The 18,381-nt window shown below is 40.0% G+C and overlaps 2 protein-coding genes across 2 annotated transcripts; both read right to left on the minus strand.

Annotated features, from left to right (window-relative positions):
* Nucleotides 1-27: 27 nt before the first annotated feature.
* On the minus strand, nucleotides 28-5,584 carry ocstamp (osteoclast stimulatory transmembrane protein). The gene is made up of 3 exons (XM_058642186.1): nucleotides 5,556-5,584; nucleotides 2,428-3,445; nucleotides 28-2,334 (listed from the first exon to the last, which is right to left on the minus strand). The coding sequence occupies exons 1-3, from the start codon at nucleotides 5,582-5,584 to the stop codon at nucleotides 1,981-1,983; spliced, it is 1,401 nt and encodes a 466-aa protein (XP_058498169.1). The 3' UTR covers nucleotides 28-1,980.
* A 1,659-nt stretch (nucleotides 5,585-7,243) lies between these two features.
* Nucleotides 7,244-17,730, minus strand: slc13a3 (solute carrier family 13 member 3). Its single transcript, XM_058643173.1, has 13 exons — nucleotides 17,509-17,730; nucleotides 16,784-17,049; nucleotides 16,128-16,306; nucleotides 15,364-15,433; nucleotides 14,197-14,376; nucleotides 13,991-14,116; nucleotides 13,711-13,803; nucleotides 13,495-13,599; nucleotides 13,317-13,414; nucleotides 12,060-12,172; nucleotides 10,718-10,879; nucleotides 9,976-10,113; nucleotides 7,244-9,893 (listed from the first exon to the last, which is right to left on the minus strand). The coding sequence occupies exons 1-13, from the start codon at nucleotides 17,614-17,616 to the stop codon at nucleotides 9,711-9,713; spliced, it is 1,821 nt and encodes a 606-aa protein (XP_058499156.1). The 5' UTR covers nucleotides 17,617-17,730; the 3' UTR covers nucleotides 7,244-9,710.
* Between the last annotated feature and the right edge of the window lie 651 nt (nucleotides 17,731-18,381).

Below are 18,381 nucleotides of genomic sequence, written 5' to 3' on the forward strand. Positions count from 1 at the left end.
ACAGGGGCTTACACTGTTGCCTTTCAAGTCAAATTTTATTTATATAGCGCAACATCACAAACACAATTTGCCTCAAATGGCTTTACAGCATGTGACACCTTTATATCCTTAGACACTCACATCGAGTGAGGAAAAACTCAAATACAAATCAAACCCAGGACGCACCGCAGGACATGTTTAAATAAAAATGAAATCATCACTGCTGCGCCTCAGCTGTAACTGCAACTTTTAGTCTCTTTTAATTTCCTGTTTCTCCCCTCTTTCCTTTAACTCTCTATTTAAATGTTTTTAATCATGTTTTTATATGCCTTTTATATCTTTAATGCTGATGTTGCTGCTGTATTTTTCCTTTCATCAAAACAAAGAAAATACAGAATGTGAAATGTAGAAAGTAACAGAATTTATAACAGAAGCTTATAAAGACAGATGGTTCTATCATGTCTGACCAGTCTGGTGATTCTCCTCTGACCTCTGGCATCGACAATACATTTTCTGGATATTTTCTTTAGAGATGGTTCAGCAGTCTGTCAGACACACGGTTACCATGCCACATTCAAAGTCAATTAAATCACATTTCTTCCCCAATCTGATGCTTGGTTTGAACGTGGGCAGAACCACTGGCTGATTAGATATTTGTGTTAGTAAGCATTGGAACAACCTGATATAGCGGCTGGTAAGTGTATGAATTATTTATCGTTCGTATTTCATTTTTGAATCAATTAATTTTGAGACAATCATGGTGTAGACATGCAGGAAGTCAGGAGTAAAAATAGATGATAAGGAGTTATTCTATTATTACTCTAGACTGAGGTCTTAAAATAAACTCCTGAGGGCTGTTGGGAATTTTTAAGCAGGAGGTTGTTGATATTCAAAGGACTTTTGTGATTCTTTTTTGTCAAGTTACACTAAAATAGCTAATGATGAATGATGATGTGTGCATGAAACAGATGCATCTGAGGAATTAAAGTTATCTAGGCCAATGCTGGCATCTAGTGGGGCTGCAGAGTAAAAAAACCTATCTATCTATCTATCTATCTATCTATCTATCTATCTATCTATCTATCTATCTATCTATCTAGAAATACCAAAGGTTATCTCTACTCGATAATAATGCAATTTCCTGCATAAATCTCACAGGGGCATTGCAATAACAGTGATTAAATAAGAAACAAAAAGATATAATATTTACAACTCACCAGGTAAAATCTAAGGGACACATTCACTGCAACTAAAATGTTGCATTAAGTGTTTCCTACAGCAATGACTGCACTGAAATGAACTGATCACAAATTAATTTGAATTTGTCTTGTGAATGTGAATGTGTGCACCACATTTAACCACAGTCCATTATTGTCGGGGTCATTTCCCCCAATATGGCAACTCACGACTCAGCAGTGATGTAAAGGTCAGGAGATCACTCACTCATCTTCTGCCACTTTATGAATTTAGAGTGTCAAATTTTCCTAATCCCCAAATCTGCATGTTTTTGGATTGTGGGAGGAAACCGGAGAACCTGGAAAACACACACACACACACACACACACATACGGGGAGAACATGCAAAGGCAGTAAGGAGATCGCCAGTCAATAAATATGTAGGTTCAGGAATCAAGAGTTAAGTTCATTGTATTTTAAAATAGTTTTCACTGCACAACGTGAAGACTGTGACCATTGGGTGGTGCTGCCTGACAAATCCAGGGATCACCAAAGTCACAAGGATCCATAGTCCGTGCACAACTTTGAAAAAAGTCTGTTCAGTAGCTGTGGAGACATTTCTCTGCTGGCCACCTTATGTTGGCATGGCAGGAAAAACAAACATACAAATCAATAGGTCTCATTCTCTGCAGGTTCAAAATACAACAACCTGATTATATTATAATCAATATTTTATTCTTGAATAAGATCTACTGAGTAGTGCTGCAATGTGCTGCTAAGGCCAAAAAAACTGAAATTTGAAAGTCAAACACTGCAGTGACAACTTCACCCACTGTCAACCTCTACAGAAACTGTCTCTTCCTGCTCCTTTAAATTCTGCTTTGCCTGCACTTTCTTCATCAAGTAGGCCATTCTCCTCCCCTGCTGCTCTCTGAAAAAAGATGCAGAGATTTTCCTGCGCAGCCGTCTGGCGTAGACCTCCAGGAACACCAGGGAGTAGCTCATCAGCCAGAGACAGCCCAGCAGGAGAGTGACTCCCAGGTTCGGTGCTGAAGTTGTCACGTCGCAGAGCGATGGCTCGGGGCTGAAGGTCCACTTGTAGTCCCTGTGGAAGTTTGTCAACTCTTGTGTGACGCAGTATTGTGGGATGAGACAGAGAGCGGGGGCGAACCACTGAACCTAAAAATAAAACACACACAAGAACAAATACACTGTGAGCTGGAAAAGTTAGGAAGTCAATGCTGTTTGATGGAATAAAAGCAGATGTCTTACCTTATAACTGACACTTATGCTGGCAGATGTAGGTGGAAAGTCCAGCAACAAAGGCAAAATCACATGAACTATATGATACACAATATGATCCAAAGCGACTATCAACGTGATCGCAGTGTAATATAACGTCACCACGACCAGTGATATGAAGCAGGAGGTACATTCCTGAGTTGTTATTCTACGGCAAGAGGCACTGATCTTATTTTTAGTCCGTCTTTTGCCACCGACAGGAGTCATTTCTTTCAGCAGCTCTTTGGAGAAGTGGCCATTGTCAAACTGAAGTGACGTCAGATAAGATTTCAAGTAGCACGAGGATTCAAAGATCAGCAGAGCAACAAAAATAGCAGCAAGGATCCTGTTCGACAGCAGTTTGCACTCTTTGAGCAGATTCCTGGCATAGGAGAAGTTGACTTCCATCTGTCCAATCATCTTTTTAAACCTGCCTTTAACCTCTGACACATCAATGTGAGTGAAATGGTCCAAGTTCCTCAAATTAGTGACGAAGCTCAAGTCTTCCCGTTTCACTTTGATGGTTTCTGCAACCAGGTCTTGCTTCGCCCTGTTCAAGGGTTCAGATGAGTTCAACAGAGTCTTTGTAAATCCCTCAGCGGTGCACTTCAGGATGTGGGCCACGGCGCCAACGTTCACCGTGATATTAGGGATGACGTTCAGCACCAAGATCATGACGGAGGCTGAGATGAGGAGTTTGCGGCCCTGTTTGGTGCAGACAGTGGGCAGAATCATGGTCAGCACACAGCGCAGAGGGTGACACAGGAACGAGAGCAGAAACACAGCCACGCTGTAGATGCACGCCGTCTGAACGGACGCCTCATGGTCATATCTCAGAGTCCTGAACAGCCAGTGATGAAGAAGGCCGCCAGTAATCATGGCGAGTGTGAAACAGAGGGACAGCAGAGTCAGGACGTCTCTGCCCGCAGGTGTACGCGCAGAGTAAACGTCCCAGAGATAAAGCAGCACAGATTTTAGAATCTGTCTGCGAGATCCTGTTCTGCTCCTGCTGGATTAAAGAGAAAAAAAGATACACGTTGAACAATGTTATGTCCGGGGTCATATTTTCATATTATCTGTGAGTCAGCCCATTTCTGCGTTGGTCAATTTCTCATTACTTTGCCCTTTTTTGAGCTCTGAGTTTGTATGTGTGTGTACAAGTGGACTCCCTTATATGACCTTTAGCAAGTTTCCATGGTTACAGTGATCTTCATTGACTCTGACTAGAATGTGCCACTAACTGGACAGATAAGTGTCACAGGGAGCTTTTGCAGTGGGCACACAGTCTATGATGACTGAAAATAGAGGCTTTGCTTTGCACATGTCTACTTTGGGTTCATATTCAGAGCATTGAATTCATTGCAGAAATGGGCAGATGGCGAAATGTACGTCCCATTTTTGGACATGCAGCTGGCCTTAAAGTTAGGGTGGGAGATCATTTTCTGTAGCATTTTTTTTAATGTATTACTTAAAATCCTCTTCACACCCTGATTGTAACCGATTAATTAATGCATTATCACAAAAATGAAAAATGTCAGTCAGCTGTGGAACGGACAGGCCTGTAAAAACACCATCCAATCGTATTGGACGGCCCGAACAAATTAATTAGATGATGCATCAATCAAACTGCCATCTGACCTCCCTCCCCCCTATGTGTGTGCCCCCACTTTGTGTATTAATTGCGCATTCCCAGAGACAACACCAGAAAACTAACCCTTAACAAGACAGTTGCAGCAACATCGTGGCAGAAAAGGAGCCAACGGGTGTTGGTCGCAAACGAAAGACGTTTTTTGGGAAAGCTACTGCCAAGAAAAAGGCTGATGCAGAGCGATCCTAGACCAGTGAACATTGATGCTGCATTTGAATGGTGGCGACAACTGAAAGCCCAGAAAGGGCTGCAAAGGGATGACATGGTGGCTCTGTTCCTACTGGACCGGTTGGTTAATCTTATGAGAGTATTTGTTGTTTTATCGGGATCACATTGTCATTTGTCATTTGAACAAGTATCCAAAGATGTTAGTGTCACCGAAAAGTACCCGGAAGGTGCCAAGAGTTACTGATGCTGCGCAGTGCTCATGAATCCGTGTGAAACCAACGCTCAAAGAAGAAGGCTTGGACTTTTGAGTTGAAAATGTAGTAGTATACATTACACTAACCAGTGCACTATATAGCTGACACAATATAGAGTCATCTGTAAAATGGATGTTCCATCTGTTTGAGTCTAGGCAACACAGTCTAGTTAATTGTTTTGATTTTTATAGAATGATATGGTGCGTTGAGTGATCTCCATTTCCTGCTGCCACATTTCTACGTGAGTGAACAGTACAGTGGTGTGTAATGTTTCCTTGTAGGTGGATCAGAAAAGTAAGCTTTAAAATAAATTACTTGGACACATCTCTGCTCAAACATACACATCTTCTACTCATGGTGTCATCTCTATACGAACCTAACTTATGAGCTGATATCAGTGACAAAACTACAACTAAAACAAACTACAAATGACCAACATCAAAACTGCCTCTGTCCAAAGTTTAGAAAAATAGCTTACCAGCAAATCCATAGCTCACTCATTAACATATTAAACCTCTAACACTTTAATCCTTCACAAACACTAGAGGAAGCACTCTAGATATCGCAAACCTCCACCAAGGCCACTCGGTTTCCCACAGTGTCAAAACAATCCTGAGTCTGGAGTCTGGAACCGGATCAGTACTCAAATCTAATCATTTCTTCTTTGGGCCATAATTTACATTCTCAGAAAATTTCATACAAATGTGCCTTTTGTTTTTGAGTTATACAGCTCACAAACACACTAAACCTCCTTGGTGGAAATGAACCTTATATTGACACAGTTAATGGTAAGAAATGGTCACCGCCTAGAATTGTTGTTTTATCATTAAGATATGGAAAATTTTCTTTGTACAAAAAACTTAAACTGACTTATAGCATTTTAACATAATAATACTTTTGTTACACGTGTCTGATTAACATTCACATGACATTTAGCCACCAAATTTCTACAGAATGACTTTATGACAGATACATTCATCAATAAAAAAAGGATAAAATAGGATTATTTCATACGAGTAATTGAATTTGTAGCATCCTTTCCAACTTACCTTAAAACTGTGTCTGTGATGAACTTCATTCTCTCTATGAAATGATGACATGGAGTCACAACAGAACTGGGAAGGTTTTATGAAAAAAAGGGGGAACTTGAACAGTCACAGTCAGGGTTATGTTTGCGGGTGGCCTACATGTTCCCACGTGAAAATAGAAGCACACCGCTCTTCTCCATTCATGACGCAAAATCATATGGAGAGAGGCATGATGATGCGTTCACAAACACACACACACACTCACACACACTCACAGAAATGTGACACAGGCCACAGTGACCAGAGAACATATTCAGAGTGATGTAAGTGACAGGATTTGACAGGATCAGCGCTGGTGGATGTGAAACAGCCCACCTGATGTTTTCTTTTAAATGCTTTTATTTTTTTTAATTTTGGACAATCAGTTTTATGTTGTTTTTGTATTGTCTGTAAGTTAGTAAGGTTTGTTATATTTTGACTGAATGATCGGGTTTTGGGTCAAGTTTAGGGAATGGAAGGAATAAATACTTTAATTTGGGAACTTTGGAGATTGGCAACAAAAAAAAGACACTTCATTGTCGTTTCCTGGTTGTCTGGTGTCTGGAGTTAATTTCTGGATTAAATTGACTGACTTACTCACAAACTGAGACAAAAGCTGCTGCTGTGTTCAGGCAGGAACTTTTACAAGATGGGAAGAACAAGGTTAGTCTCAGTGTTAATTAACCTTGTGGTTACCAAACGTGTTGCCTCTTTTGACTGAATAACTACAGTATAGTGAACCATATTCATTGTCCACCATGTTAGTGTTCACTGCTCACGACTGAGTGACCCACCAGTGGAATAGTGAAGTGTGAGTGATTGATGTTTGACATGCATTTAAACAAATGTAACATGCACGTGTGACTCTGTGTAAGTATGACTCAGGTTTGTGGTTGTTGATGCATTACATTTTGTTTCTCTATTGTCAGCTCACTCCTTACTGAGCTGGCGTCCGATTTGATTTTAAAAATGTGGGAGATCACAGAAAACAACAAACTTGTTTTAATCCTGAGAAAGCCCAGACTAGTTCCTGAGGACTTGGGCAGCGGGTCCCAAGGTCCAAACACTGGACTAGACGATCCAGCCAAGACGCAGGACCACACTTTTGGCGTTCAAACAACAATCAAACAATTTCAGAGAGGAGATTCCAGGAATTTTGGGATCTCACAGAAACTTGCGCGATTTAACGTGACTTCAGAATATAAACAGACATGAAGGTGGACTGCTTTCATGACTGAAGGATGGAAAACTGATCCTGGAAAAATATGTGGCTGATTGTCCAGATAGTGTTGGGGGGCGACAACGTCCTAATAAAGCAGAGTTGCATATTCTAACCAAAGGTTATTGCTACACACTGTACGCTACAATGGAAGGCACTCACATCCAAGGAATTTTATGAAGTAAAAGACACTGGAATCTTGTGTGTTTGGACATGGGGGGGTGGGGTGTCCTTGTCCTCCCCTGGCCCCAAAAAGTATGAGAACCCCTGCTATAAGTGACTGAATTAGTTGTAATCTGTTGCCTTTACTACCATTGAGTCTTTGTTCAAAGATTTAATAATATTTTTGCTGAACATGAACGAATAGTTCCCTTATTGTTTTAATCCATTTCCACAGAAACTTGTTTTCTGTCTTGTAATCACCACTGTTTTACACACACACACACATATATATATTATTTTTCATCTTTATTGAAAGTGTGTCAAGTTTTGCTGCAAAACTACATTAAAGTCTCACCAGACACAAACTGCACACATGCAGTACACAGTACACACAGATAGGATTCAGTGTAGAATCACAGTTCCAGTTATGATCAATGCAGACAACACTATAATTACATTCATTACGACTCACAAGTGATGATTCAAACTTACAGTAGCTTTAGATATGAGAGCTATAAATCTTGGTTGCCAGGTTGGGCCCACGAGTGTTATCTGATGACAGAAAACACATTTGTAATGCCAGGTGTAAGGAGGGTTGTAGAGTTTTGTAGCTATGTTTATTTTGTAACACCATGGGACCGATCGCACTGACCCAGCCGACACTGAATAACCACACAAACTCGCACAAGTTAGCCATTGTTGATCGTAAAAAATCAGTCCCCCAGACAGTTAACAACACCAAATGAGTATCGTAAGGAATTTACAACGCCGTGCTCTCGCTGGCTCTCTTTCAGAGGCCACAATATGTCAAATATGTTCAACCTGGAGTGATTTATTGTGTGTTTTATTTAGGTTTCTCTCAAAAGACAGCAGTTAACTTGCAATCTGACCACAAGTTGTTTTCCTCAATAATATATCTGTTAGAAGTAGGTATTAGCAGCAAATACACAAACCACATTTGACTAAATTACCACAACAAAGAATTTAAAATAGTAGCTGAACTGTACGAACGTGAATCACTTTGTGAAAACAATTACATACTCATTTAATACTATACAGAAAAGACAATCATTTTTGCTCATTAAAACAACAAATATCACAGATACCACTCTCATTCTTTCAGTAGAGGTCAGTCTAGTCGTACCTTTCGTATAAACAGCTCTCTGTGCAGTCACAGATATTAAAAAAAAAGAAAAGAAAAAAGTATTGTTTCTTGTTTTTGTTTGTTTATAAAACATTACCCTTTAAAACCGAACATATCGAAGATGACACATTTCTGCAAGCGCACTTTGCATTACTGTAATTATGAGGGTCAACATGTGGTTGAGAGTGGAGAGTTGGAAAAACACTTGTACATAGTTTCCTTTTCTGGACTTCTTTTGGACATTGAGACAAAGACTCTAACAAATGTTTTAAATATGAGTTATACTGTTCAAGTATAACGCGCAAAATCTGGTATTCATGTACAACTACTTTAAAATAAATTGTTAAAACACTATTTTAACATGCAGTAAATTGTAAATAATCCCCAGATATTGAAAGTTATTCTGTAAAAAAAATGGGCAAAAGCACTTACTCACAGGACATTTTCTGGCCCCTTTTATGGTTAAAATAAGCACAAAAAAAGACCAGATGGACATTTTGAGGCTTAGGTGTTAAAGAGTTAAAAAGAATTATTCTAATTAGAGCCGATAAAGGCTTAGGCTGCAGTGGAATTCTGTGGCATCGCCATCACAGCCCCTGCTCTCCACATTTTCCACAACATAATCAGTGACAGTGAAAAGATGATACCACCGAGTAACTCATTGAGCTCTTTCTGCTTATTCTGTGTGCAATAAGCGTGTAATAGATCATGACATGTGCCAGTGACAGATTTATACAGTCTGGAAACTGATCTCACACACGTATAAGTTATGTGTAAACACACAATATACATTATTATTAACTACTGTCAACAACAACAACAACAACACGACGACGTCTGAGACACTTATTAATTAATGTAGGTGACGAAAAAGACAGAACCACAGCAGTAATAAAGATGTGAAAGATACACACAGACATAGTCTGTGGAGAGAGGGGGAAGAGGTAGAGGCTCTGATCAGCTCAGGTGTTTGATTAATGCACATCCCATCTGAGGCTGCAGGTAGATTCATAACAAATAACTATCGTGGCAGGACAATGCAGCTCAAAGCTACAGTATTCACGTTTCACGTTTCCACTGCTGGTGTGTTCTGTGCGCGGTGATACTTCCCGCACATATTATTTGCCGTCAGTCCATAATTTGGGTAATTTGTCCTACGTCTACTTGCGACTCAACTCGAGAACAAAATATTCAATCTGCTGCAAAAACTCCGACAGTAGACCAATTCCATGGGAAAAAAACGACTTCTCCAGAAAAAGGAGTAATACGTTAATTTATTGTATTCAATTCATTTTCTGGGCATATTTATTCACACTTTAAATTAACTTGTATATCTACTCATAAATTCATAAGTTTTAAGTCTAATTTTCTTTATTATTACTTTCTTTATTATTGCATTTATTTTGGGGGGAATTTCTAATTATGGCAGGTTTGGTCCTCCATGCTTGAATATAAAACCTCATTAAAAAAAACTCATTAAAAAGCCATTGTATTTTGAATTTTTGTGTCCGTGCAGACATCTACAGACAGACTCTTGTCCCTGTTTAGTGTTAAATCTGTACACAGTCCTTGGGATACTCCATTTATGCTCACGCTGTGATCGGGTGAGTGGTCAGAGAGTACCATTGAGCCAAGCGACAGACGAGAGATGCACATCTGTAACAACAGCAGTGTTGTTGCCGTCGTGAGCCCACTCCGGATACGTGTTCAAGTTAAACATAGCGACACCCCACGTGTTCATGGCCAGAGCCACTGAGAGAATGCCCAGGATGTTCATGACAAAGCCAGTCTTCACCTGAGTGGACATGAGAATATGTGATGAACCACGAACTGTATGCGCCACATTAGCGTCACGTGCTGCAGTGACCTTGTCTTACCATGTCTTTGACCATGAGGTGTCCCGATGCAAAAGCGATGGAGTTGGGTGGCGTAGACACCGGCAGCATGAAGGCGTACGAACATCCAACTGTGGCAGGTATCATGAAGTACAGAGGGTTCACTGACACGCGGTTAGCCTGCAGGGACAAACAAAAAGACCAGACACTATTTAAACAGAAAAGAAAGAAAATGTAACTTGAATTGTATCTAAGAAGAAAAGCTGTGTGGATATACCAAATCTGTTAGGCTTAGCAGAAGAGAAATGAATGCTTGATACATAAGGAATCTTTCATTTGATGCATCTGTGCAGCCATGCAAATAATTAAATCCTTTAGGACAAATAGGCTTCAAACATGAACCCCCCCTTCTCCTCCAACCCACAAGAACATATTCACTGAACCTTCTATATGTCTTGTAAACGATTGTTCGAATGGATACTTTATAGTATAGACAGCATTGCAAAGTACAAAACATCCAGATAATAATTACTAACGACAGCAGTTAATGTCCAACAGCCTACAGTCTTACACACATCTATTGCAAGTGCTTAACAAAACCCACTCAGCCTTTAACCGACATGAAGAATGAGGTCAGCAACAGACCATTTTCCCTGTCCACCTTGTAAGTTTCCACTGAGCCTCACCATTCGTCTACCTACTGGCCCATGACAGTCTGTTACACATACAGAAGGTCATTGAAGCTGAACTCTCTGTGTAGCTCAAAGTTGAAAACCAGCCTCACCAGTTCAGCAATGACGGGTAAAAATATGATAATCGTGGCTGTGTTGCTGGCAAACTCAGTGAACGTGGCCAGGAAAGCAGTGATGAGCATCACAGCTGCAGCAGGAGGGACCTCGGCTAAAGGTTGGAGGTGGCCCCCGATCCAGGCGGCGAGGCCGGACTCCTGCCAAATGACACAAGTGTGGGTTAGGGGTTAAACATCATAATAAAAGCAGAGCAGATCAACAGAGAGACAACAGAAAAGGAGAGAGACCACAGATTATATTACCCAGAATTAAGAATTCAGTGTCTCTTTGCAAAACAACTGTATGATTACTACACCTGACTTTAACACTGGAGCAACAGCCTGTTAGCTTAGCATAGCATAAAGACACAATGAAAAAGCTATGTATCATAGACCGTATGATGAATGCAAAAAGAACTCTGTTTGAATGGAGGTCTATGGGAAAATAAGACCCTGCCTCATGGCACGTATGAGTGGAGACCAGTGTGACTGACAGCTGGTATTGTCCAATAGGTGCCTGGCTATGTGTGTGAACGTGTGTGAATCAAAAAATAAGATATTTTGGAAGCAGAAGATTATACATCCATTTTTACAAAGTGCTACGTATCTGCTGCTTCTGTTAACGAAAGCTACCTTTGGGTATAAATAACGTTACCTTGACCTTGACCTGCAACATTAACATGGTTCATCTGGCTTGGTAAATCTGAATAAAAAACATGTTATGGTATAGTGACTGGAAATAAACATCCTTACAGTTAAGGTAAGGTAAAGTTACAGTTCAGTTTTTTTGGTGTGAGGTTTTATAGACAGTCTGTGTCTTACATAAAGCTGACTGCACTCTGTGCTCCCTGTAGTGAGAAGCTACAGGACACAGCAAGGCAAACACTCAACAAAAACATGGCTGCCAGCAGGGACATCAGAAGAAAAAACAGATTTAAGCCACTTAACACCACCATTTAAACAGCCTAATCTGACGAGAAACTAAACTTTGTATTACTCTCCTGCACAAACATGCAGAAAATCATAGATTTTACAATATTACAACCTTGACAAACGTGAGGTAGCACGATTTATATTGTTATGAGGCTAAAATCAGCTTTTTCTGGGTTAGTTTCACAGTATGTTGACAACATGTAAGAACCTCATACAACCACAAATCAAAACCCCTGAACTAACCCTTCAGAAGATAGTTAATGTTTAAACATAGACACCAACATAGATTTATGGTAAGATAAGACAGAGCTTTGTATTTGTCAAGAAGAAAGCAAATACTTATATTTATGAAAAAGTCAATTATTATAATTATTATATTATTACATTTATTACTATGTGTGTTTACCTCACAAGCTTTGGCCATAGCGAAGCCACCTCCGAGTAAAAGAATGATATTCCAGGGAATAGAGTCCTGGGCTTTCTTCCATGATAAGAGAGGAACATATGGAGTGTTTGAAGCTGAGAAAAAATATACAGGGAAACATAATCATAATTATTCTATATCAAGTTGTGATGTTTCAGCATTTGGGAAAGTTACAGTATAGATGCATGATATATATCCTTGGAAATATTTAGGATGTGTTGTATACGTGAGACCATTTTGATACAATGCAAGATAAACATGGTTCCATTAACAACGTCTTTGACATCTTGCAAACTGGATGCACTGACAATGTTTGAACAATTTTCATTGGATTCAAAGCAATACGAATTATATGAGCTGGAGCTCTGAACAGCTTTAGTGACTCAAAATGATATTTAAGAAAGAGAAATGCATAGAAACAGTGGTACTGTTTGTTTCCTGCTCTGCAGTTTTCTATACGAGTTGGCGATAAATTTGACCTACATTTAAAGCAAAGCACTGAACCCCATTATTCCTTTTTCTGGCATGTCTCCAGTGGTTTATTTGACCAGCTGAACACTATATACACCATCGCACCCACACGTGCCTTCAATACATGCAAGACACAAGCATGCACACACACACACACAAATGCACATGCACACACGTCTGGATTCAAACACCCCTGGAGTGTGACAACATATCTTTAAGAGCTTATTCTAATCACAGAAACAGAGAAACTACTGTCCCACTCAGACTCTCTAATCTTAATTTTTCACATTCCAAAGGTTAGTTAGTTAGTTCCACAGCAACTGTGATCGAGGCACAGACGTCACGTATCAGAATCCATCACAAATATCGACGTTCCGACCGAGCTCGGAGGCTGCACGTCACACTCGGCTGGACGGTACATCTATTTTGTCCCTTTGTATGGTGAAACAATTGAAGGTGTCAAATGGAGCAGCATACGTGAAGCTGTGAGAATAAAATTAGATGTTGGGAAATGTCCTGCCATGCCAGTGGTATTTACTTTGCCTGAGTAAGAAAGACTATAACTGGTGTATAACCTGCAGCCCAGAGAAAGCTGCCCATCCAGGACCAGCGTCTCTGCTCACATACATGTGATGCATTGACGAAGAAGGACATACTTCCTGGTAAAACAAGGCATGCATGATGTGCTTGGTCTGCACTCTTGCCTTTGTTTCCTTCCTTCATTTCTTATAAATTAAAAGTATCCCTTCATAGTTGTGTATAACTGACCTTGAGGGTCAAACCACCATCTCAGAGAGGGTTTCTGTGAGGGAAAGAAGAACAATATGGACACAATGACCACACCGGTGACTGCATCCGAGACGTACCTGCAAGAAAACAACAAAAAAGGTCATTCATTGTGATCATTTATTGCATGAAAAGTGATTGCTATATCTGTCTTTCTTACCCCTTTTTGAAAAACACAGACCAGCCGGTGACAAATTTAGGATCTCGTGTGAACAGCATAACAGCAAACAACACAAAAAAGAAAGAGATGGCTCCCTCTGCAAAACTGAAAGTGAGTATACAGCGGAGAAAAGAATATCAGTGAAATGTTTTGTGATAAAAATGGACTCAATCACGGTCTATTGCATGAGATTTGAAAACATACAGGGGTCCTCACTTTATGGGCCCTAGTTTCCGGTAATCTTCCTCTATGAGAGCCCTGGCTCTGGCCTCTGCCTGGGCTCTCTCGTCATATCTCTTGAAGCACAATCTGCATAAAATGTCAACATTTTTGTGAGACACACTGCATTTAAGGAAAAAGGAAGTGAGAGAAGAGCTTTCACAGCATGTTACTGAAAAACAGGCCTTTCCTGACAGTGTTTTTTTATACTGCTGTAACTGAAAAACTACAGAAATCAACTTTTCTTAATCTGCAACAAGTACATTTGACATATTACCGTGTATTCAATCCTCCATAGAGATATGAAATCCATAACCATCCCAAAAACAGGAAGACGACCATGAGTGGGAAAGCAAATGCAAACCAAGAGCCAAAGTTGATCACGTCACAGTCTGGGAAGTAGCTGTAAAACAAAAGGGTTGTAGGCAAACAGCTCCAAAATGACCATCTCTTTGTTCAAATGCTGCGGAGATGGACGGTCACCTTTTCAGCTGTCCAATAAAGATGAGGTTGGGCGCCGTGCCTGTGAGCGTAGCAGTTCCTCCGATACTGGATGAGTATGGAATACAGATCAAGAATCCTTTCCATACATTCATCTGATACTCCGCCTCTGATCGGATCTCCTCAGCTGTCCTTCTGTCAGTCTGCTCTGTCGCATCCATCCTTATCGGGAAAAGTAAGAGGTTTCTCAGTGTTGTGCATTCATCATTTTAAAGTTCAACACTTAGTAATAATAATAGTTTCACATGCTGTGAAATTCTTCCTGAGAGTTGAAAATAAAAACATAGGTCTGCAGAGGAGGTGTGGTGAAATATAGATGCTGAAACAAAAAGGAAGTCAGAGGAAGGAAGGGAGATAGATATGGTGATGTGGATACTTTTCTCCTGGACAGGGACTCAAAACAGGAAGCTTCAGCTTCTCTCTCTCTCTCTGTCTCTCTGTCTCTCTCTCATACGTGACTGTACATAACTGTCCCTCATTTTAACCCACTGAAGCTCACTGTTACACACATCTTGTTTGTTTGTTTGTTTAATTAATTAAAAACAAAAAAGAAAGAAACAAAGCAAGTTGCATTTTTCCTGTAATACTGCTTTGATTTTCTGAGGTATTGGGTCAGAATCATTTCCCCCTTTTTTTCTAGTATTTAAGCTGAGCTAAGCAAAATAGTTGCTGACTGCATTTTCATATTTACACCAGCAAGATGGTCAAAAGTAAATGTAGGTGTGAATGTGAGTGTAGATGTGAGTGTGGATGTAGGTGTGAATGGTTGTTCATCTATGGTGGCCCCGCGATGGACTGGTGACCTGTCCAGGGTTTACCTGACCTTTTGTCCTATGTCAGTTCAGACTGTGTGAACTCATTTGACAATGATTGAACAAATTACACAAGACTGGGGGAGGGAGAGAGAGAGAGAGAGAGAGAGAGAGAGAGAGAGAGAGAGAGAGTGAAAGAGAGAGAGAGAGAGAGAGAGAGAGAGAGAAAGAGAGCAGGGTCAAAAAGCTGCAAGATGTATTTGACCCCAGATGGCTGAACGCTGTAGGACTTCCAGCTCTTCCAGGTGACCTATCAGGCACCTCAATGACCATCTTTGCTCAAACATGCCATCTCAACACTGGCACACTAATTCAGAAAGAGTTTTGTTGTTCTTACCTTTCAGTTGACAGTATTTGTTTTTCCATGGGCTCAGAGGGCAATGGATGCAACTTCACAGTACACTGACCTGAAAGAAAGTCAATCAAAGAGTCTGCGTCAGGTTCACAGGTCACAATTAAGCTTAGATAAAGTCCCAAATCTCCAAAAACTATAATATAATATGAGTTTATGAGACATTTTGAGCAACTGATATATTTAATATATGACTTTATGTCAATAAAGTGTCATTAATCAATTACCACTTGAATATTGACTAACTTTGTATCTGAGGGAAAAACTGCACAAAGTTCACACAGTAGTTTACATATTAAAAGCTTCACAAGAACCAGTTAAACATAACGCAGACATCATGTTTGCTGTCTTTTCAAGTCAAGTCAATTTTGTTTATAAAGCCCAACAGTTTGCCTCGAAGGGCTTTACAGTCTGTACAGAAAGTGACACCCGGCACATCTTTTTCAAGTAAGGACAAATAAGCAAAATGTCTAAAATTGCATATATTAATTTATCTCTAACCCCATGTTGAAGCGTATGAATGGGTGAATGACAAAACTATAGCATAAAGCAGCTTATCAAAACTAGACAAACTCTATATAAATACAGACCATGACCAATTCTTCTTAATTAATGAAGAATAATAATAATAATTCTCTGAGAGTTTATCAATTTGAGGGTCAACCCCGACAGTGCACACAGAAAATTAGCCTTATTGTTAACAGATAATAGTCAATAAGACCGTAAAAACACACAACCATACAACATACCATTTATTCCATCGCTGTCTGGGTCCTCTCTGGACTTGCACTTCTGTTTCAGGGTTTCCAGGTCTCCAAACAGACTCTCCAGGATAGCATTAGCGATGGGTAGCATCATGGCTGTCGTGGCCGTGTTGCTGAGCCACATGGACAGGAAGGCGGAAGTCGCCATCATTCCCAGAATGAGCCTGGGAAAAATAAAGTATATATATATCAGTTCGATGCATCAGCAGGATGACTGCTGACCTGCAACCCTTGCAAAGAAATATAATAAAATCATGAAAAGACCAAAAGCAACAGTGTATTCAGATTTCCCGTATCCATGAAGACTATTTTTCTGTCATTTTTAGCACATACAACCCAAACAGGAAGCTTCATCATGACTAGAGCTGTAGAATGTTGCATGAAGTCAAGTCAAATGTATTTCTATAGGATATTTAAAAACAACCAGGGTTGACCAAGTGCTTTTACAAAGTAAACACGGTATAACACATAAAAACTTAAATTAAATCAAATTAAAATAATAAAATGGTACAAATCTAGATAGAAGTGTCCAGGCGTTAAGGCCTGACTGAATTTAAATACGATACTCAACATCATAAAGGAAAGAGAGGCATTGATCCTCGAAAACAAAAACTTGTTTAGGTGTGGTCTTCTTCACTCACCAGGCAGGTTTTACTCCAACAATACTCAGGACCTTCAGAGCGATTCTGCGATGCAGACCCCACTCCTCGATCGACGAAGCCAATACCAGGCCGCTGAGGAAGAGGAAGTTGGTCTCGAGGAAATACTGAGGACACAGAGTTTTGGACGAAAGAATCCCCAGTGTTGGGAAGAGGCAGATGGGGAGCATCGCAGTGACAGCCAGAGGAAGAGCCTCTGTGCACCAAAACATCGCCATCAGCACCACCACGTAAAGACATTTTCCCTCCTAAAAGACAAGCAAAGTGAGGTTGTTAATGTCCAGTCAACTTATAAAAAAAAAGATAAATAACAATCATTGAATTGATTCACACTGAGAGGAGAAGTTACTGTAAAGATGGACATTAACCTGTGTTTGTTATCGACTGATTTTAGACACACAAGTCTGTCTGTCATTTGTATTTGTACTTATATATAATAATTATCTAATAATAACACTTAACATTATAGTACAGTAACAGCATAGCAACATGTGATAATATGTGTAAAATTGATTATTTTAATGCAAATAACTTCACCCTGGTCATTACAATGGTAATGGTGTGGTTGTACGGTGAAACTATGATAGTCATGATAAGGATAGTTTGGTGAGGAGGATTATTATGGGCTATCACTGTAATTGAAAGAGTTACCAATGTGACTCTGTCGACATCAAAGCTCAAATATTGTTAGAATTCACACTACTCACCTTTTCCGGCAGAGTGAAAAGCAAAGGCAGGAAGAGCAGAGGAGTGAGCAGGAGGATCAGCTGCTTGCGGACGCACCACAGCTTCTTGGACAGCACTGAAAGCTTCATCTCCAGGGAGAAAAAACTTTGTCGTCTCTTTGCGGGGGAAAAGGGCGCAGCAGAGTTGCGCACACAGGAGTCTGTGGCTGCGCTTTGAAGCCTCTGAGCTGAGCTCGGGGAAGATTAACTACAACACTTAAGCTACAGGTTAACTCCTCATGGGGGGACCATGAAGTTAAAGGAGACCGTCAACTTTCAGTAGAACTCTCTTGAGAGACTGACGCACACGCGCACACACGCGCGCGCGCGCAGCAGGAGTAATTTTGCGGGAGTGTTTCGTTACTGGCTACGAGTTACATTACTTTTACATTTAAGTTTGGCGTCCTAGATATTTACAGTATATATACTATAAATTAACAACTGTTTATTCGAGTATCAGTATTGGATACTGGATATTGGACAGATACAAATGTAAAATACCTTAAGATCCCAAAAAAATCCTATACAACCGCAGAAAAATCAGCAACAACATTTTAGCTGAGTCATGTTGTGGGCTGTTTATTTCTTCATTAGAAGAAAAAATTTTTTGTTATGCAGTCAGAGAATTGCGTCTGAAATGACGTGACTGTATTGGATTGATATCGGTATTGGTATTGGTATCGGTATTACTCAAGTTTGTAATATCTGTATCAAACACAAAAAAGAGGTATATTCTGTCATCCCTACTGTTTACTATAACATCACACTTATACATGACTCCAGGCACCATTTAACTGTGATATAGCCTTGTTTTTCTGTTTTATTTATTAGTATTTCCCTGTAAATGCTGTATTT

The sequence above is a fragment of the Solea solea genome, chromosome 11 (assembly GCF_958295425.1).
Source record: "Solea solea chromosome 11, fSolSol10.1, whole genome shotgun sequence".
In the NCBI taxonomy this organism is placed as follows: domain Eukaryota; kingdom Metazoa; phylum Chordata; class Actinopteri; order Pleuronectiformes; family Soleidae; genus Solea; species Solea solea.